Raw genomic sequence first — 22,836 nt, 5'->3', positions numbered from 1 at the left:
GGAATCTCTTGCCCTGGGATATTCTTCATGACAGCCAGTTGGATGAGGAGATTTTCATCTGGAGTCTGAAGAGGTTCATTTAAGGGGACCAAGTGCTCCCAGTAAAGACTGTGTGCTGATTCTTCAAAAGTCAAGAGCCACACCTGAAGGAATATAGAGTCCAGGATCTTTTTTTTTTTGCTAAATTCTTGCCTTTATTGTATATAGGAAGTTGTCCTCCGAGTAGTGTCAGTTCCATTGGGCATCCCATATACCCGTACAAGTTGTTTTATCCTCAATAAAACGAAAACAAGCCCTTGGACTGATTACTGACTTTGGATGCAAGAGTGGAAAATGCTTAGTACTTTTCTGTCCTCACTGATAATATATGTCCTTAACCACTTCCCGTCCGGCCACTGTATATAAACGGCCAGACGGTGGCAGTGCAGGGGCTGGTTGCCGTTCATTAATGGCGCCCGCCATTTTGGATTGTGCGCACTCCCTGGGAGCGCGCGACACCGCGATCAGGTGCCTGCTGTGTCTGGAGGACACAGTGGAACACCGATCGCTGTACGGGACCTCAGTGTGAATAGGTGTAAGCAAGATGTCACTTCTGACATCATTGCTTACTATGTGTGAAATCTGTGAATGATCACAGAGATCACATGGTACAAGACTATTCACAACAGCCTTGTACCATTGGACAAGCTGTGATCAATCACAGCTCTCACAGTATTTCGCAATGGCTGCAAGAATGCAGCCAGAGAGAAGGAGAAATGATTGCTTTTACAGCCTTTATGGATGTAAAAACAATCAGTGTAAAAAATAAAAAGAATCTTCATCACCCCCCACAAGTAGTACAGTGTCACTATGGTGACACTGTACTGCTAGTGTGACAGTATGTAAAAAAAAAAAAAATAATATAAAAAAAATAAAAATGTTTATTTCATTGTTTAATTTTTGGTTATTAGTTAATTTGGATTATTTTTTTTACTAAAAAGATAACTGAATAAATGTTAGCCAAGATTTATGAAGAAAGATCATCTCTTCAGGGAAGCCTACCCCGACCCCGGCTAACTACTGGAATCCCCTACTCCCCCAACCACTCCATCCCCACAGCTAATTAGCTCTTCTACCACTATCCCCTCCCTCCTAGATTGTAAGCTCCAAGGAGCAGGGCCCTCTAATCCCTCTTGTATTGAACTGTATTGTTACTGTACTGTCTCCCTCCATAATGTAAAGCGGTGAGCAAACTGTCAGCGCTATATAAGTCCTGTATTTTAATAATAATAATGATAATAATATTTGCAAAATTTTATAAGTAAATAACTTTTTTCGAAACTTTTGGACTTTTTCATTTATATAGCAAAAAAATAAAAATCCCAGTGGTGAATAAATACCATCATAAAGTTGTATCTGTCTCAAAACAAATTCTAAAAAATTCATATGGGTACAGTGTTGCATGACCGCACAATTGTCATTCAAAGTGCGACAGCACTGCAAGCTGAAAATTGGCCTGGACAGGAAGGGGATAAAAGTATCCAGACTTGAAGTGGTTAAGCAAACAAAACTAATGCAGCTACCATTTCTAGGGACCGAGAAGCTGCAATAGATAACATAGGTATTCCTGGGTTTATAGATCATCTAAAACAAGTTAGCAATGGAAGAATACATATTTCTCTGCACTGTGTATATTTTGACAAGACACACCAATGACCAACAGATAATGAGATCCTGCATGTCTTGTCAGCAATGGGAAATATGATATACAGCATAAGAAATGGTGTCTGAAAGCCTTGTGAAGTAAGTTATGGAGGAACGGCAGGAATTTAACATTTCAGATAGAGGGGATTACTGTGGCAACCAATTATTCCAATTCCCCTAAAGGGAGTCGTGTAAGATCTTCAAGAAAAGCACCATAAAACACGATTCATTATACGTACATTACTGAAGGATCCGATGTAAAAAAAGCACTTATTGTGAAATTTATAGAAAAATCGCTCATGGCGTTATCATTTACACTTCAGTTTGCATTTGCTACTCAACTGAAAGCACTGCGGCTGCTCGTGATCAAAATCCATGCAGAGCTGTAGGTGAGAGGTGCTCAGGATTGTTGGGTGAATGGTCAGATCTCCTTTATTGGCCCTGTGATTGTCCTAAGTTCTTGAATGGATTCCTGCAGTGTCACAATACACAGCAAACACATTTTCAAAAACATTCTACCTTTTACCATTGAAGAGCAGCCCTAGAGATCCAGTCCAGCTACTTTATATCTAGCCAAAGAAGATACCCTTAACCACTTTCCGCCCGCCCATAGTACAATTACTGCAGGTAGGTGGCAGCTGAAGGCTAAGGGACCTGGACATTGCGACCTGCTTCCTGGTGTTCGGGCGTGCATGCACACGCCAAAAAAGCACAAGAGAGGGAGCACTGGCCTAGTGCATTGTCCTTAGAACTTGATTTTATTTGTATAAAAGTAGTAAGTATTATACTCACAAAAGACGAGTAAGTCAAAGGCTCATCATAAAACAACAGCACCATCCAGTATGCAATACATCACATCCCATCACAGGGTACATGAACATCCAACAGGCTAAGGTGTTTCAAGGACTTGTCTCTTCCTCAGAGCCAACACAAATGTCTCCTGCACCCTCTCTTAATCGCTTGCCGTCTGCCCTATAGCAGAAATACTGCTACAGGGCAGCAGGGGTGCGCAAAAATCACGTATATATACCCTACCCGTGCCGCCATTCGCAGCCTCGGCTGTCAATCACCGGGTCCCAGCAATTGATTACTCACCGGCACCCGGTGATCGCTGAGTACTACCGACTGGGGGGACAGAACTGTATGTAAACAGTACAGTTCTCTCCCATGTCAGCTCCTGCACACTGCTTTGCAGTGTGCTTACAGTAAAACATACACAGCACATAATGTGAAACAGCACACAGTTAACCCTTTGATCACCCCAGATATTAACCCCTTCCTGCCCAGTGCCATTAGTACAGTTTCAGTGCTTTTTATTATCACTCATCACTGTATTGGTGTCACTGGGGATGTCAGTGACACCAAGTCAGTTCTCCCCAGTGTCAGAATGCCTGCCGCAAGGAAAAAATGTCACCAGCACACCGAGGATCACCAATATGGGTCCAAAGGTTTTAATAAACCATCACATAGTTACAGCAAGGCAACGTTTCGGAGTCTCGCAGGACCCCTTCATCAGGCATGTGACAAATTGTGATGGAAACTGGAATGCCTGCCGCAGTCGCTGATCGCCGCCATTACTAGTTAAAAAAATGCAAGTATATACTGTATATCCCCATTTATAAACGCTATAACTTTCCCATAAACCAATTAATTTATACATATTGGGTTTTTTTTTTAGCAAAGACATGTAGCAGAATACATTTTGGCCTAAATTTATGATGAAATTTGATTTTTAAAATTTTTTTACTGGACATATTTAATAGCAAAACATCAAAAATATAGTTTTTTTTTCAAAATTGACTGTATTTTTTTTATAGCTCAATAAATAAAAAGTACACAGGTGATCAAATACCACCAAAAGAAAGCTCTATTTGTGGGGGAATAAAAGACGTAAATTTCATTTGGGTGCAGCATTGCATGACTGCGCAATTGTCAGTTAAAGTAATGCAGAGCCGTATTGCAAAAATTGGCCTGGTTAGGAAGGGGTGGGGGGGTAAATTCTCTTGAGGGTAAGTGGTTAAACAGTGTAGTGTCGAGACTACTGCATGTCAAATGTGGGCTGCATCTGACCCACCCAGTGAGTGGGAATTAACCTCCCATCTTTGACTCGTCATGACAGAATCCACAAACCCACATACATGTACTAGGTAGAAAAATGTATATATACTGCTTGTGCTCAGTTAAAATAGAATAAAATAAATATAGCATAAAATATCTTAAAACATGTCCCAGGATCCACATGTTCAGGCCCCACACACTATTTAATATTAGATCTCTACAGGTAGTCAGTGTTAATGATCACTGTGTGTATGTTTTCACCATTTTCTATTTTAGATGAGGAATTTATTACGTCTTTAGATCCTTGGTGTATGCTAGTGTAGTACGCACATTTGGCCTCTAGTGTGAGTTGTATTAGCTCATTAGAGCCAATGCATTCTGCCAGCGCCGCCCACCAAGAATTACGGGCGCACTATGCATCCCAGCTAGAGGAAAACATATCCAATCTGTGCATGCATGCATCACCTGCTGACCTGTGCTGTGATTGGACGCAGCACGAGTTTGTCAGCAGTTTGCAGCCAATTATTTTGGCTGTATACCTGCTGATTGGCTGTGACAATCACAGCACAGAGATCTGTGTTTACATACACACAAAACTTTGTACACAGAACAGGGATCTGGCTGTTTCTTCTCCCCAGGGGCGAACTGACCATTTAGGCACTCGGGCACTGCCCGAGGGCCCAGGGGTCAGTAAGGGGCCCCATGAGATGCCCTTGGTACCTTTCAGAGGCTTTTTTGGGTGTGGTTTGAGTGTGGGCAAGAACACAGGGGTCCCATGATTTCCTATTGTCCGGGGGACCCATGAGTTGTCAGTCCGCCCCTGCTTCTCCCTGAAATCATCAGTTCAGGGAGAAAAAGCAGGCAGATCTATGAGTAAAAGCAGCACATATTACACTTGTTAGGCACAAAGTTAGCCCCTTAATTACCATCCTGATCACCCTTCACCCAGCCAGTTTCATTAGTACAGTGTACAGTGTTATCACTGTATTACTGTCACTAGTAACATAAGTGTCAATTTGTCAGTTAGCGTCCCTCCCAGCCAGTGTTTGTTAGCACCAGATTGCCCACCACACTATCACAGTTCCACTATAAGTTGCTGATCACCACCATTACCAGTATAGGGTCAGAGCTGCTTAAATTCCATGTTTACCATAATTTGTAGACACTTTACTTTCACACAAACCAATTAATATACACTATTAGGATTTGTTACCGAAGACGTGTAGCACAATACATTTTGGCCTAAATCTATGAAGAAAATATATATTTTTTAAATGTTCTGTCTTTTTTTTGTTTATATAATAAAAAATAAAAACCCAGTGCTGATCAAATACCACCAAAAGAAAGCACTATTTATGTAAAACAAAATGGATATAAATTTAATTTTTGTACAGTGTTGTATGACTGAGCAATTGCCAGGTAAAGTAGTACAGTGCTGAATAGCTAAAAATGCCCTGGTCATGAATTGGGTAAAATCTTCTGAAGCTCAAGTGGTAAATCTACTGCAGACAGGAGGAAGCATTTCCTCAGTATCCTCTCCCCCAGTGTTCAGGCTGCAACATTGTAATTTATAAAATATTCAAAGCAGCTGACTAGTGTGTTTTATTATACAACTTTTTCAGAAGAAGCTGTACGACAAAACGTATCAGTACACTGATGTGAATTTTAAAGTGTAATTGAAGGAAATTTTTGTTTTTCAAGTTTTGGATAGAGTGGGGAGGGATTGGAACAGCTGTCAGGTTTTTATAGAAGTCTGTGTACCCATTATGGAGATTCACCCTCTCTATTTGTCCTGGTCACCAATATCACCATGAGTGAAAGTCAATGAAAATTGTAAGTTGTCACCAGAACAGGAATGAAGGCAAATGAGGATGTTAGTTCTACTGACAACCAGGGATTCCCTCACTTCCTGTTTTGGCTCTAGGACAGGAAGTGAAAAAACTCACACCAAGGGGACACAGATGACAGAGGGTATAACCCTTAATCCAACCAAAATGAAAAAAAAGTTTTGCCTTTAGTTCTACTTTAAGAGCCTCTATTTACATGTTTTTTATTGTAATAAATAACGATTTTAATAAATAATATTACAATAGAAGAATGTGTTTCTTTCCTTGCTTGCCAGGATACTATGATTGTGGAAGAGGAAGCTCCATCCAGCACATCTGAGCATTCAACTATGTAGCAAACTTGGGACAGAATGACATGCACTGTCACATGTTCCAGGAGGCACCACCATTGTTCTAGAAAGTAAAGGGAGATGGCTTTATCTGCCCTCTGTGAAAATAGCCACCATGAGAAGAGAGAGGAAAAAGAAAATAAATTTGTTTGTAAATTGCAAGTACTAAACATTTCCAAAGGTGCCTTTATTGTCATTTTTAAGATAATGATGAAGTTCCTCTTTGATGTAACTTCACACATTGTCTTTAAATCTGCAGTTATATTAGAAGGCTATCAGGTTGACCCTTCCTCATTTACATCCTGTATTGGGGTGACAACCAGGGCCGGGACAAGGAATGGGCAGGAGGGGCGGCTGCCCTAGGCTCAATGGTTTATTGCAGGGATGGGAGCACCTTGTGCTCAGTTCCTTCTCTTACAAGGCTGACAGCAGTAGAGACAGCGGCATCACTACTCCTGTCAACCCAGCACTGGGAGCAGCCAGGAGAGAGCCAAGAGGAGGTGTGGCTGTGCATCACCTAAGCAGATCCTCTAAGTTCCCACACCATGAATGGGGGGACACAGTTTGACATCTTTGCCCTGGGCACTGGATGTCCTTGTCACGGCACTGGTGGCAACTGTCTCTCAATTGTATTCCTGTGTTGTCACCCTCTCACATATACCCCTGGATGAGATTATAAGCAGCTGTGCTGATGGACATTACACAGACATGGTTCACTGTTGTCGGTATCAGGAAACTGGTCCAGTCCAATAATATGTAACAGATGGTGGACCGAGTGCATGTAGACAGAAAGTAACTGAAGGAGTGTGAACTGATGCTGATCTCCTTTTGCCTCCTCCAGCCACGTTTTGTCTACACATGCACTCAATCTAGCATCGGCTACATATTACTCCAAAAGAGGATACATTTAAATAAAAGTGTGGAAATCAAAAGTAACAAATATACATACTCATCTAGATGGCTGCAGCACCAATCCCAGCTGCAGCTGTCCTCCACCACCTCGACAATGAGAACTGAGCGATCAGCGGTCTTTGATCACTTCGGTGAGCAGAGAGCTGGTGACTATCAGTCACCATCTTTCTGCTCTGCCCCTCCAGTGCTCACTAAAGTGGTGGGCTGTGGAGGGGGTGGGATCGGCTGACTCAGTCTCCCAGCGGCTCGCTGAGAGGCCAAGCCAGGTGCCGGTCCAGGCATTTGGGTGGATCCTGAGATTTATGTTGGGATCTCTCCAGAACTTGGACTGGCTGAGGGACGTCAGCCAACAGCGGACTTTAGTCTAGTTGGCTGTAAACAGGTCACAGGAGTGCACCTCATTCTGTACTCCTGTGACCTGCTTACAGTCAACAGCAGGCTAAAGTCCACTGTTGGCTGATGTTTTCTGGTAAAAACAAAACAAAAACCGCATGGCAATCATTTATAATACACAGTAGTAACTAAATGACATCAAGTTAGGGTTTTGGGCTAATTTAAAGTGTTACTAAACCCAGGACCCTGAATTCACTATATCTGGTCTCCCACAGTACACAGAACATGGAAATGCAACTACTTGAGTAAATATAAACTGCTAAATACCTTTCCTTATTAGCAGTTAGAGCAGTCTTGTGACTTCTATCAGTGTCCAGCAGAGCACTGGTTAAAGCTTGTAGGAGGAGTTTTCATTCCGCTCTAGGAGGATGCAGGACCCCTGACCTATGTCTGGACAGTGCTGATTGGCCCTGTGCTGATCACATGCACTCTCTCAAGAAAAAAAAACCCTCTCTAGCAATACACCAAACTGAGCATGTGCAGAGTGTCTCCACACAATATGTATTATCAGGAGATAAGAAGGGGACACTGGAAGAAGTGGAGGATCAGAGAAGTCAGGATCTAACAGCCTTTTTACATAATGCAGAGGATTAACCCCTTAGGTTCCACAGTGAGCATAACAAGCATGCTTTACTACATATACAGACTGATTTTACTGTTGTGGGTTTAGTAATGCTTTAAAAGATATGTTCACCTCTGGAACATTTTACATGTTGCACCCATTTTTAGAGTGGAACATGTAACATGTTCCAATAGCCACAGCCGCACCTGCTGCCCCCCCCCTCTCCCTCCCTCTGACAGATTGTATGGGGAGAAGTCACATACTATCTCTCAGATTTGAAAACAGCGCGGCTGTGCGGTGATCTGCCCACACGGTCGCGTCATTCATTCACGGACTTCTGTGAATGAATGATCTGCAAGTCCCGGCAGCCTTAGTGGCCGTCAACTTGTAGTTTTCAATGAACTACCATGGCGCTGTGGAACACTGGGGTTGTTCATTGAAGCTTCCTGTGAATATCTGCTGGCTCGTACATCCAGTACAGATAACCGATATTCTGGCAGGTCTGCAGGAGACCTGCATGTCATCAGTGATCTATTGATCTTTGGTGCAATGCTTTCCAGGCTCTTTAGGGCAAAAATATTAAATGCATTTACCTGCAAAAAAATGTGCATTTTTTTAATTTTTGTCCAAAAGGTGAACTTATCCTTTAAAGCTAAAAAGCTTTTCTTTAAAAGTATTCCTCACTAGCCACAGAAATATATGCTGTGCACCAAACACCTTTGCAAACCTTGATGTCACCATATAAAAGTAGCAGTGACATCATCACTGTGCTGTGCATAACTTGTGCAGAGAGCAGAGCTGTGGGAGGGATCCAGTAGACTCCACCCACTACAGGCTGCCTGCAGAAAACTAAAGGAAGGGGCGGAGATAAGACCAGCCACCCTGATCAAGGAAAGAGAACAGCAGTGACCGGTCTTTATCACCAGAAGCTCCTGCACAGAGGGAAATACACAAAGCATGATTAGCCGGTGTCCCGCTGCCCTATAGCATAACTACTGCTACAGGGCTGCACAAAATCATGTATATATATATATATATACATGTGATTCCGCATTTCTGGGTAGTGGTGCGCTCGCCGCTCTACCCGCGCTGCCATTGGCGGCTACAGATGACGATCACCAGGTGCCGGCGGGGAATCTCTGGCCAGGACCGGGGAACAACATCTTTCTCCCCTATCAGCACTGGCATGCTGCTTTGTATTGCTCTGCAATACACAGCAATACAAAGCAGTATGTTTCCCTAGTAAAACAGCACACAGTTAACCCTTTGATCGTCCCAGATGTTAACCCCTTCCTTTCCAGTGCAATTAGTACAGTGTCAGTGCTTTTTATTAGCACTGATCACTGTATTAGTGTCACTAGGGATGTCAGTGACAGTTTCAGTCCCCCCCCCCCCCCGGGTGTCAGAATGCCCGTCACAGTCCATCGCTGATTACCGCGTTACTGGTATAAGAAAAAATCCAGTATACTGTATATACCACCATTTGTAGACGCTACAACTTTCAGGTAAACAAATTAATTTATACGTATTGGGATTTTTAGCAAAGACATGTAGCAGAATACATTTTGGCCTGAATTTATGACGAAATTTGATTTTTAAATTTTTTTTACTGGACATGTTTTATAGCAAAAAAGACAAAAATATTGTGTTTTTGTGAAAATTGTCAGTCTTTTTTTGTTTATAGTGCAAAAAAATCAAAAACGCAGAGGTGATTAAATACCACCGAAAGAAAGCTCTATTTTTGGGAACAAAAGGACATAAATTTCATTTGGGTGCAGCATTGCATGACTGCGCAATTGCCGCTTAAAGTAACGCAGCGCTGTATCGCAAAAAATGGCCTGGTCAGGAAGGGGGGTAAATCCTCTGGAGGGCAAGGGGTTAAAGAAGGAACACACATGATCATATTTGCTTATCCCAGAGTTCAGCTTTAAAAACCCTGAACTGCCCTTGAAAATCTGAAACTCCTGTGACTTTCCGTGTGTTATTATAAGACATGTTACAAGTGTTCCGATCATTCGTATAACAAACAACAACAGCCAATAAAACTTACCTAGTGCCATGCTTCCCAAACTGCATCTCTCTCTACCGCGTTCCCTCCAACTCATTTGTAAGGTAATGGTAACACAAGGTGAAACAAATTGTTTTGTACAGGGCGGTGGAAGTATTCACTAATAAATGATATAAAAGGCCTTTATTGACAAGCTGCCATGTGCTGTTTGCATTAGAGAATTTGAGAAGATGATAGCGGCTGCACGCGGGCTCCCAGAAGCCTCCAGCTCAGTGTGATAGCCGAAGATTCCTCAGTTTACTTAAAGCATTGATAACACCTCTAAATAATTAACCGAGGACTTCCGTCTCCAATTACCGCCTGCTTTTTTTAACATCTTTAGAGGATTATAAGCAATTTATGGATTTCACGCAACAAGCACATTTACCGCAATTCCCACAAAGCCTCTGAGGAATGATAGAAGCATAGCTTTGATGGAATTAAAAATAATCAGGGAAGGGAAAAGCATGTTCTGGCCAATGTCAGAGTTCCCCGTTCTTAGCCGTCATTGCTAGGCTGACACTGAAAACAGCAAACACCTCGATCTTGCTTCTTGTAAAAGATAAAAAGGTGAAAATCAAAATATGAAACTAATAAAATAAATGGAAAACTCCCCTATACGGAACCCTTCTCCCACAGTTGATCCAGAGGAAGGCAAAAAAAACTTATAAAGCATGGTCCAATGTGCTACAAAAGAGGGAATAAAACCCTTCCTGATCTCCTAACACTGTCAAATATTCTCAGAACAACAGTCTCTGATGTTATTACTTATAAATGTTTACCAGTTATATTCTGTGCATTATGAAAACACACCTAGCATTTTATAACCAATTAAATTAACCACTTTGCCTGTCATACCTGTTTACCCCCAATGGACCAGAGCAATTTCTACAATTCTGCTATGGACCTGTTTATTCAGCAATATCTTGGTCATTACTTAAGCTGGCCATATACGGGTCGAATTCCGAAATAATTTTCTTTTAAAAATCTTTTCTAAGAATTTTTGTTCGAATTTTGCACCATTAGTGGGTCATAGAAACAACTGATTTTTGTGAGACCATTGAATCTGAGTGATCGGGCATGTTGGAATTTTTTTTTAAAAACTAACAAATTTCGAATCAATGATGGGAGAATTGTGCGAGAAATGTAAATGAAAAAGAAATGAGCATGAGCTGTGACTTGGAAAGAAAAGAAAATAATTCTGTAGCAACATGAGATGAAATTAAAGGCTGGGTCAGTTGAATTTCTAAATCAATGGTGGCACCATCGGATTACAAACTGCACAAAATTTCTGATTTTCAAAAGAAAGTTTGTTCAGAATTCAACCCATGTATGGTCTGCATTAAGATAACAAGGTAATACATATATTTTTTTTAAGGACAATCAAGGCTTTTTTCTTCATAATTATTGTCTTGCAACACTGATTTTTTTTCACAGTTAAACATAACAAAACTAAACAAAACCATTTTTTTCTTTTTTTGATTCGGAAATAACTTGGTCGTTACTTAAGATAACAAGGTAATACATATATTTTTTTTTTTAAGGACAATTAAGGCTTTTTTCTTCATAAATATTGTCTGGCAACACAGATTTTTTTTCATAAATAAACATAACAAAACTAAACAAAATACATTTTTCTTTTTTTAACCAGTGTTAGGTTAAAAATAAATAGTGTTAGGCCTTTTTCACACGGGCGGTCGTTCTGCCGCTTGTAAATGCATGTTTTTTTTATTATGAAATTCCAACGCTCCTGGCACAGAGATCACTCACTTTTGTACATTGTGTTTATCTGCGATTACATGCGTTTACATGCAGCTGCATTTAGCTGCAGTAGCAAATTCTTGCCTTTTCCATTAGCAACTGTTTACTTATTTTTTCTTTGACTTGCAATTAACTGAATTTATGTACAGATAGGAGCGGTACATCGCTCCTGGACACTGTCGATTTTATTTTTCCTAAATGTATAAAATGGTATGTTATGAAAATGAAAAAAAAAAGATCAATAATACAACCATCAGTCCCTCCCCTCATGCCAGGGTACTAGGTGTACTCCTAGACTCCCATCTGTCCTTTCAGACCCAAATCCAATCACTGTCCAAATCTTGTAGACTTCACCTCCGTAACATCTCCAAGATACTTAATCAAAACCAAGTGTATGAAATCAATAGTGAAATACACAATATCGCTCTAGATGCAAAAATAAATTAAATCATATGTGAAAATACCAATATCATAACATTCCCTTGCTGCCACTATATAAATAAATCCAATAAAAATTAAAACCCATAGTGATGGTGTAAAAGTGGCGCGCACACTTAGCAGTGATAAACTAATCATAGAAATAACAAATATTTCAAAAAAATGAAACAACCAATAATATTTCAAACAAATTTCATTAATATGTGAATAAAATATATAGTGAAAAAATTAATTATTGTGAATCCAAATAAAACATCACATATTTTAAATCCACCAAGTGATAAAAACAACTTCCAGTGAAAACAAAAAATATCCAGTGATGAAAAAAAACAGTGGTCACAGTGTGCCCCCATACGGGTGTGCACTTACCAGTGCTTTATTGTACTCTGCTTTAGCAGGTGAGAAAAAGAAGAGGGCTTTAACTGGTAAGTGATGATATAAGAGGTGAAAGGAGTCGCCAATATCCACTTGTTCAGCCATCTATGCACAAGGATCTCACAAGGTATCTGATGTCACTCCATGAACAACCCTATCATCTGTACAGGTATCGTTCTCGGACATGGCAGGGCAGCTTGCTCCAACTCTCAAAAGCTTTCCGTGCTGTGCTTACTGCAAACTGCACATCTCCCTCATTTCCCTGGATGGTAGTCGCCAAAGTCTCCCTTGTTGCTGGGTTCTATGAAGCATATGTCTGTCTACGATCTGGCTTTATCCACTTGCCACCCACAAAATGGCCGAAGCTTCGATCATATCATCGCTTACCAGTTAAAGCCCTCTTCTTTTTCTCACCTGCCAAAGCAGAGGACAATAAAGCACTGGTAAGTGCACACCCGTGTGGGGGAGCACTGTGACCACTGTTTTTTTCATCATTGGATATTTTTTGTTGTCACTGGAAGTTGTTTTATCACATGGTGGATTTAAATATGTGATGTTTTATTTGGATTCACATTAATTAATTTTTTCACAATTATTTTTTTCACATATTAATGACTTTTTTTGAAATATTATTGGTTGTTTTATTTTTTGAAATATTTGTTATTTCTGTGATTAGTTTATCACTGCTAAGCGTGTGCCCCACTTTGACACCATCACTATGGGTTTTAATCTCCAAGATACGCCCGTTCTTAACCTCTGAAACTACTAAGCAACTTATTCACTCCCTTGTTATCTCTCGCTTTGACTATTGTAACTCCCTCCTCATTGGCCGACCTCATTGCAGGCTATCCCCTCTTCAGTCTATCATTAATGCTGCTGCCAGATTCATTCACCTTACTAACCGTTCCATATCTGCCATCCCTCTCTGCCAATCCCCCCACTGGCTTCCCATTGCCCAACGGATAAAATTCAAAACATTAACAATAACATATAAAGCCATTTATAACTGCCCCAAATTGCATCACCAATCTTGTCTCCAAATATCACCCAAACCATCCTTTCCACTCCTTCCATGACCTCCTGCTCTCTAGCTCTCTAGTCTTCTCCTTCCATGCTCATCTTCAGGACTTCTCCAGAGCCTCTCCCATCCTCTGGAACTCTCTACCCCAATCTATCTGACTATTGCCTACTCTGCCCACTTTTAGGCGACCTCTGAAAACAAATCTCTTCAGGGAAGCCTATCCTGCCTTCAGCTAATAACGAACCTTCTATTCCTCCTATCAGTTCATCCTCCCACAGTTATTACTTTTTGTACCACCACCCCCTCCCTCTTAGATTGTAAGCTCCAAGGAGCAGGTTCCTCCTAACCCTCTTGTATTGAACTGTATCATTGCTGCATTGTCTCTCTTTATATTGTAAAGCGCTGAGCAAACTGGAGCCATGGGGATGCATTGTCTACATTTAGCTGTGGTAAATAAGTTCCTCTAAATGCAGCTAAAAGCTGAAATCTAACCGCCCATGTGAAAGGGTCCTTATTGCAGATAAAAGATGCACATTTTATTCTCTAATTTGTCTTATTTTAAATGACACTAAAATTATGATCCAGTACAAAGCATTACAAAGTTATTTACAAATTAAATTAAGTGGGGTTTTTTTTTTTTAACTTTGCGCTTTTTAAAATGTGAAACGTTTAAATATATGTTAAACGTGTAAAAAATATTAACAGACAAACACAAAAAAAGTTTAGATATTAATGGTTGATAAAATAGAAATGAACAAAAAAATCATCAGGAAAATAACTGAATGGATAAGGAGTTAATTAGGGCTGATTAGTATAAACTAAGGGTTAATAAGAAGTTAAAGAGAGAAACATTTAATTAAAAAAAAAAAACAAATACATCTTTTTTACTTGACAGGTTGCTTTAAAGAGGAAATTCCGCTTGTTTGTATCCCCCTCCCTCCACTTTTGGCACTTTTTTTGGGGGGGGGGACGGGGAAGCAGGTACCTGGTTTTGACAGGTGCCCGCTCCCACTTCTGGTCAGATTGCTGTGGCAGAAACTTGTGTTTCTGCAGCCTACATAATCGCTCATTCATGCTTGGATTGAATTTCTTTGTTTTACATACCTGTTACTGTATATTGTTTTTTCCCTGAGAAGCTGGCATGGATGAGACCTCTGTCCGCCTGGTGTAATTGGTACTCTCTAATCTCACCATTTGTTTTTCTTGGCTCCGCCCAGTTGACATGTAGCGCTGTAGAGTTCACTGTGGTGACAATAGGTGGAAGGACATTTTCGGGAACTCCTTGTTTTGTGGTTGCAACCACCTTTATTAGGAACAAATATTTATTTTATTTATTTATTACAGGTACTTATATAGCGCCGTCAATTTACGCAGCGCTTTACATATATATTGTACATTCACATCAGTCCCTAACCCTCAAGAAATGTACAATCTAAAGTCCCTAACTTACATACATACATGGGCCAATTTAGACCGAAACCAATCAACTTATCAGTATGTCTTTGAACATGCAGGCACAGGGAGAACAGAAAACTCCAGGCAGGTGGTGCCGTGGTTGGGATTTAAACCAATGCCCCAGTGCTGCCAGGTGGAAGTGCTAACCATTTAGCCAATTTGTACATTAAATTTAGAACTTATCAATGTTTTTTTTTTAAGTATGTGTACATTCAATAAAAAACATAAAATATTGCAGTGTAGTGGTCCATAGATGTGGCGACTGCATTTGTTTGGATTTTTCTAGGTTAACGTTTTTAGCAAGTACAGAAAATACCTGTTAATCCTGCCAGATCCCCCCAACAGGAAACCTGAATTCCTTTGAAGGACACCCTTGGAGTGCGGTCTTCCTGTTTGGGGGGGGAAATCACTTTGTACTCTACAAGCCATGAGTAAGTTGGTAAGCAGCCCTTTAACCCTTTTACAGTTTTTGCATTTTTTGCAAACGTTTAAAAAATTATTATAGGCCTAAAGATTACACAACCAGATTACACAACCCCCCCCAAACATTATATACCTTCTGAAAGCAGACACCCTAGAGAATAAAATAGTGGTAAAATTTTTTTTATAACACCGTATATTATCGTAAAGGTCTATGAAATGCAAAAGTTCACAAAAAAACCCACTAAAGTGAAGTTTAGGGCAAACAAATGCAATAGATTACTGAAATTTTTGGTAAAATACAAAAGACAAGGTTGCACATAGTAAATAGATATCCAGTATGCCAACCCTTACATTTGTACACCTATGAAATGGCGACAAACTTCAATGCTCTATGTTTTCTATAGGCTATGCTTCAAAGGCCCCTGTAGATCATCAGTTTAGTGTTATGAAGGAGGTTATGAATTATTGCTCTAACTCCAGCGATAATATGTAACATGTGTATCACAACTGACGTTTTCAATCGTAGGTGCCCCAGCGAGCACATTTATGTTTGTGATGTTTTTAGGTGACAGGTTCTCTTGATTGAGACATGCTGGGTCTAAAAGACCTTGCATGTCTCCTCTGGTTTCCACTAGATGTATTGCAATGCAGATCGCATTGCAATACATGTATCCCCAGCTATTCTAGTTGGGGGAAAGTGACAGCCGTGACCTGGAAGTGACGTCATACATGTTGCATTCCACATCACATGCCATGGTGCTCCCCGGGCCCGCAGATGTGCAAGCGGGGCCTGGATACATGGCGGAAGCATGTGCGGGGGAGGGGGGCACTGGTACCAGGGGCTATGGAAGTGATTGGGCAGCAGTGCAACCGGCCGACTGCTTCCACCTGACAGGCAGGAGTCTGCTTGTCAATATTATACACAATTCCGGTGGCTATAGCCTCCGGATTGTGTATAAAACCCCCTGTTGTCAGATCAGTACAAAGGGTTAAAGCTTTAGTTTTGTTTTTTAATTTGAATGCACAATGAATGTTTTTATAGCTGCTCCTAGGGGCATCAGGCATTTTTTTTTGTACTGCCTCTAAACTCCTCTGAATGTTATCCTATGGGGTTTATTTACTAAAGCTGGAGAGTCCAAAATCAGACTCCCTTCTGCATAGAAACCAATCAGCTTCTAACCTCAGCTTGTTCAATGAAGCTTTGGCAATGAAACCTGGAAGCTGATTGGTTTCTATGCAGAAGGGAGTCTGATTTTGGACTCTCCAGCTTTAGTAAATAAACCCCTATGTGTCCATGCACACATAGCATTTAGCTGCATTTTGTGGCAGCAGAATTTAGTGGCATAAAAAAAAAAACACTGCCAGGGTATCCTGGAGCAGCAGTGTTTTGGCAGAGAACACACATGAGGAGCTTAAACGAGTCTAAATGCATGTTACTGCTAGGCGAAGTTAGCATTTGAGTGTTAATTTATTTCAATAGCCAGAATAAATTATATATTCTGACCAATGAAATTAATTAACGCCCAAATGCTTGATGCAGCGAAATTCTGCTGGCTTCCAGAAGCGTTAAATAATTGTCATAATTGCATGAGAAGTGTCCATTGTACTAGTGGTTGCTGTGTTCTTTGAAACTTTCATTCCTACGCCCGCCCATTCCCCTGCAGCTTTGATCTTCAGGGGTTAATATTAGCCACTGGACCTCAAAGGCACTTGTAAATGGTGGAGGGGGGCACAAAGGCCAGACAAAGGTATTCATTTACTAAAAAGCAAACAGACTGTGTACTTTGCAAATGGAGTTGCACACATTTTCCCCAGAGCTTGGTGAATGTGGTAAAGCTCTGCATCCAATTATGTGCAAGTAAAAATGCTGTATTTTTATTAAGAAGCCAGGGGCGGACTGACCATTCAGAAACTCGGGCACTTCCCGAGGGCCAGGGGTCAGTAGGGGGCCCCATGAGATGCCCCTGGTATTTTTTTCATAGGCTTTTTTGAGTTTGGGCAAGGACACAGGGGCCCCATGATCCCCTATTGCCCGGGGGCCCCATGAGTTGTCAGTCCGCCCCTGGAAGAAGCTTAGCTTTATGGACTACCCAACCAGGTGCAAGGATAATAAAAATACAGCATTTTTACTTGCACATAATTGGATGTCAACATGTCTGTTGAAAATAAGTGCAGCTGCACTTGCAAAGTGCACAATCTTTTTGCCTTTAGTAAATTAATGCCTATGCCTGCCCTTTCTGCCCCCTCCTCCATTCACAGAAGATATATTATTGCTTCCCACAATGAAAAGCACTCTATGAATGGAGGAGGTGGACCTTTCATTCATCCGCCCTTCCTCTATTCAAAGTTTCCTTTTCATTGATGGAAATTATAGTACATCTTTTATGAATGGATGAGGGATACAAGGCAAAGGACAGGCATAGTCGGCCTTAGAAGATTATGGCTGCAAGGGTATGGGGGGGGGGGGGGGCAAGGAACTAACAATTCAATAAACAGAGAAGCCACTAGCATAAGGGCCAATTCACACTCAATGTAAGTACTGTCCCTTGTGCTGATTATAAAAAATGTAACCAAACTTAGGCGTAAAATACATTTCCCTAAACAAACTGGGGTTTATTTACTAAAGCTGGAGAGTCCAAAATCAGACTCCCTTCTGCATAGAAACCAATCAGCTTCCAGGTTTCATTGCCAAAGCTTCATTGAACAAGCTGAGGTTAGAAGCTGATTGGTTTCTATGAGAAGGGAGTCTGATTTTGGACTCTCCAGCTTTAGTAAATAAACCCCACTGTGTCAGCTGGTGAAGCGAATGGCCATTTTGCAGCAAACCCGAGGCAGGACTGAAGTGATTCGATGTGAGTTCTAGATTGATTCTGTGCTGATACAAAATTGCAATGTTTATAAAATAGGTTTTATATTGCTATTTGCCATCCATTAATAAAATCTTACCTTAGCACTGTCTAGGCATCCAGCAACAGTGCAGGCTCGAATTTGGTAAGTATACTCTATAAAGGGTTGTATCCCTCCACGATCTTGAAAGCTTTGTCCTATCCCCCTATAGCGCTCCGTTCCATCCCGCAGGAGTATATAATGAACAATTCCTACATTCACAGAAACACTGTCAGTATTTAAATACTTTTTTTTAACTGGAAACAATAGCATGATTTTAGTGAAAACTTATTTTTGTTTTTTATTGTAACATTTACCTTCTGCTACAAATAACCAGAAAAAGAAAACGAATGCTCATTAAAATATGAAATAACAAAGTCAGTTTTCCCCCCGCAATACTTTATTTCTGCTACTAGATGTTCTTGGTCTGATAGTCAGCATCATTCAACCCACTTTCTCTGAGCCCTGGTTATGCTGAACCTGCCCCAGCCTGTGACTGGACGGTGAAAGGAGAAGCAGCACAGTGTTCATCTCTATGTCACTCTAATTTCTCCTACTGTCAGCATGCTCCTTGTCAGCACTTGAACTGATTGGCTCCTTGTACTTCACATTACAAGTGCTTACACTGCTTGCATTTAACACATATGTTCAATTACGTATATTTGATTACAAAGTTGCATTCATTTGTGTCTTTTATATCTGCATAGAGTTCAGCTTTAAATCCAAACTGTTTCTTTCAGTTTTGGATAGAGGGCAGTTAGAACTCAACTGCAAGGTTTTTATTTCTGTTTGTGGCTCTAATTGGGAGATTTTCACTATTTTTCCAGATGTCTATTGTCAGTGAAGCAGAAAGTGTTAGGAAATCCAGACTAAGTAGAAACTTAAGAGACTTTCAGAAACTCTTTTAATGGGGACACTTGTTTTGGTTATAACTGTCTAAAGCCTAGTATACACTAAGAAAATTTTCCAGCTTGCACCCTCGGTTTTTTTTTCATATGAAACGTTGGAATTGGCTGTCTATAACACTCTACTAACATTCAGATCGTTCCTCCTATGATTTTCTTATCTTGTGTACCACTTCTTTTTTTTTTTCATTTTTGGAAGCAGGATTTGATGCCCATTTTGGCCCTTGTGAGCCTGTCAGGTTTAAAAGTACTCTAAGGACTCATGCACAATGCTGCTCCTAAACTCACGTTTACGGGCTTTTGGTGTCTTTTTGCAAATGCTATGTGACCAGCACTCTTAATTTTGACTTGAAATTTCGGTTTAGTTTTAGTCATAGTCTTTTGACTAAAATGCAGTTTTAGTTTTAGTCATATTTTAGTCATCTGAATTGTTTTAGTTTTAGTTGTATTTTGGTCGTCTAAAATCTGCAGTACATTTTAGTTGACTAAAATCAATTTAGTCAACTAAAATCTACTGGGTTTAGTTAAATTGTCATGCATTATCTAAGCATTTCTCTAGCATTTTCAAAGTTATTATATACTGCTTGAGTAAAAAAAAATCTAATGGCATGTTAATATTTTTGGTATTAAGGTTTGAACACAGATTAAGGTGTTATATGTCCCTCCCTCACATTTTCCTCACATTTTTGTTCATTGCCAAAAATTGAAATTGATTTTCATCATAGTTTTTGTCAACTGAAGAAAATTCTGAGTAACTTTCATTTAGTTTCATTACTGGAAACATACCACTGATGAAAATTATGACAAAAATATTTTCATGGACAAAATTACCTACTAGTGTCCAGCACAGAAGAGTCACATTCAGGACAGGAGTATTTTGACAGAAAAACAGGAAACGTGACAAAACGTGTGTTAATGCGTATAAATGCTAGGTGTGTTTAGTGTTTGGGCGTTTTTTCATTTCAATGGCCAGAATAAATGATTTATTCTGGCCAATGAAAGAGGGTAAACGCATATAAACGCATGTAAATGTGGGTAAACGTGGTACACACATATACCAGTATCAAGCGTTTTTTTTGCTGCCAGAAGAGATATTTCCGGTGTCCCATGTGCATGAGAAGGCAAAACATTTTTCTAGTTTTGGATAGATTGGGGAGGATTAGAATTCAGGTTTGCCAGCTATCCTGGGTTTTATTAAAATAATTTTCCTTTGTTCACATTTTGGTGAGAATGCATGAGTATAAGACAAGAGTCTTATCAGGTAAGAGCTTGCCCTAAAATCCCTGCAAAGCCTTACTCAACTTAAAATTGAAAAAGGGGTATGTGAGGCACTAACACAATCAAAAACTCTACAAAATCAACATTCACTTAGTAAATTAAAGTCCATAAATATATGATATAATCCAATAAAGTCCATCACATGCATTTTAAAATACACGATGGGGTGAACATATTGCATGTGATGGACTTTACTTAATCATATTTCATATTTATGGACTTTAATTTACTAAGTGAATGCTGATTTTGTAGAGTTTTTGATTGTGTTAGCGCTTCACGTACCCCTTTTTCAATTCTCACAATTAGTGTGATTAATTAAATTTTCACTTTAAGGAGGGTACCTTCAAGGTTTGCTTTTTGTTTTACATTAAAGCAGGAGCCTTTATATATAATTTATTGTTACTCAAAGCCTTCTGTCTGCACTCGTAGAAAATTTAAATTGGTGACTTTTATTTTTACAGCAGTCAAACAAACCCTGGGGAGGGTGTGGAAATGTGGTGTTCCCACCATCGCCTAGGTTAAATAAAAAATGTCCTGATATCTGTTCAGTGAGAAATTGGCAGCTATGGGTGTGAGACCCATGGATTGTACTAATTACTTGGGGGGAGGGGGGTCCTCTGAGGATTCTATAACCTTTAACCTAATTATGTTTTTAAGTGGAGGTCTGCCCTGCGGGCAGAGATCCTTTTGAACCCAGACTTGCCTTTTTTTTCTTTTCTGTTGTTCTATTCTTTTTACTCTCCACCCTTCCTTTTTTCTTGAGCCATTTTTTAAGAACATTTTGCCCTTATAGAAGTTACTTTTGTCTAGTGGACCCTTGTTTTCAGGTCCATCAACAACCAAGTAACCCAAATGATGGACCACCAGGTTCTATATTATTTATGTTATTCGGTACAATATACTATTTGTGTGTCTATGTATCCTGTGAGAATGATTCCGATGCTCTTACCTTGCCTGTCAGATCTGTACTCCTATGGGGGTGTTTGTTGCCATGTGATAGGTGTTTTGTGCATATACTTTTTTTAAAAACTTGCATGGACATAGCTTGAGGAGTTGCAGGGGTCGCAATGGCGAACCCTGCCCCTATGCTCCAGGGGGCCTGTGCGGCCTCCCTGTCACATTAGGCTTTAAACTGTGTCGCTGGGGAAAAGCGCTTGCCACGACACCCTGGTAGGTAATTCAGTTAACTCAGAGTGCCCAGGCCAGCTAGGCAGGGGCCCGCTGAGTATCTGGTTTTAGCTACACAGGGTGAAGGGGGGCCCCAGGTCAACTTTTGCATCGGGTCTTCAAGCTATGCCTAACACTTTTTGCATAATACTGAAAATTGTGCTTTTATATGTAATTAAATTGATGCAAAACCACTGTTGCTTTCTTTTTCATGATTGCTCAATGAAGATTTATTAAAAAAGAAAAAGATTTTTCCTCATTTCCTGTTCTGCTGACAACATTTTCACCAGAAAGGAAGAAAGGGTAAATCTACAAGAAAAAGGAAGCCAAAAATAAAAACCTGGCAGGAGTTCTAATCTTCTCTATAGAAAATATTTTTTTCTTCTGTCTCTGTTCCTGTTGTAGAACTCCCCCCACTTCCTGTCTGGTAAAAAAAAAGTTGTCAGCAGGGCTGGAACTGAGAGGAACTCCAATGGTCAATGACCTTGGCAGGGCTTCTAATCCTTCCTCCCCCATCCAAGAAAAGCTTTGGTTGGACACACACTTTAAAGCCTTACTAAGACATTTCATGTATAAATATCAAACTATCAAAATAAATCTGGAATCCAAAATATAACAATACCGTTTAATTTGCTGGGCTCCTCCCACATCACAGAAATCACATCTTCATGCTTGCCCACTAAGGACCATTTTGGTGGACGTATTCCCTGAGGTATGTCCTGATTAGTTGTCAATTGGCTCACATAGCTAAAACCATGACCAGCACTGTTCCAGCTCAATACTCGATATTCATAAGTGGAAAAAGGAAGTAAACCGCTGTCTAGTAACAGAACATATTGTAATGATGAATTATGTTGCATTTATTGCTTAGGGAAGAAAAAAGAATTAATTCTAAATTGCAACCTCCCTGAAAATAGTCCACACCACTGGGAGCAGGATCTATGCAGGATCAATGTTGGGAACCCTGTGAGAAGTGTCTGTTCACATGCTGCACTTAGCCACGTCCCCACCATTGAAAATGGTCAAAGTATAATTTTCCCATTATAAGATGTTAAAGTGTTAGTTCACCATTAAAGGAAAAATAAAAGGGTGAACTAACACTGGACATCCCCCCACCCCTGTGGTCCCTGCTGTACTTACCTCCAGGGATGCTGAGTTGTCAGTGCCCATGCAGCTGGTCTAACAGTCCGGGAATCTAAAATCCCGGATTTTCTCTGTGCAGCACTTGTGGGAAAGACCACATGGATTTTGATTGGTCGGCTCTGTCACAGTGAAAAGCTCTGACCTGTCCCAAGT

The 22,836-nt window shown here is 40.3% G+C and overlaps 1 protein-coding gene across 1 annotated transcript in view; it reads right to left on the bottom strand.

Moving 5' to 3' along the window:
- Nucleotides 1-22,836, bottom strand: part of USH2A (usherin) — a 1,035,348-nt gene that overhangs the window by 236,600 nt on the left and 775,912 nt on the right. Inside the window, exons 52-54 of the mRNA XM_089684798.1 lie at nt 22,163-22,360; nt 18,251-18,402; nt 14,531-14,729 (exon numbers count right to left, since the gene is read on the bottom strand). Of these exons, the coding sequence (XP_089540924.1) occupies nt 14,531-14,729; nt 18,251-18,402; nt 22,163-22,360 (549 nt within the window). The remainder of the gene's footprint in view (nt 1-14,530; nt 14,730-18,250; nt 18,403-22,162; nt 22,361-22,836) is intronic.

The sequence above is a fragment of the Staurois parvus genome, unplaced genomic scaffold, assembly GCF_062004578.1.
Source record: "Staurois parvus isolate SC_StPar_1 unplaced genomic scaffold, SC_StPar_1.0 ptg000357l, whole genome shotgun sequence".
Taxonomy (NCBI): domain Eukaryota; kingdom Metazoa; phylum Chordata; class Amphibia; order Anura; family Ranidae; genus Staurois; species Staurois parvus.
The sequence above is the reverse complement of the archived record's forward strand: the minus strand, read 5'-3'. Positions and strand labels throughout refer to the sequence as shown.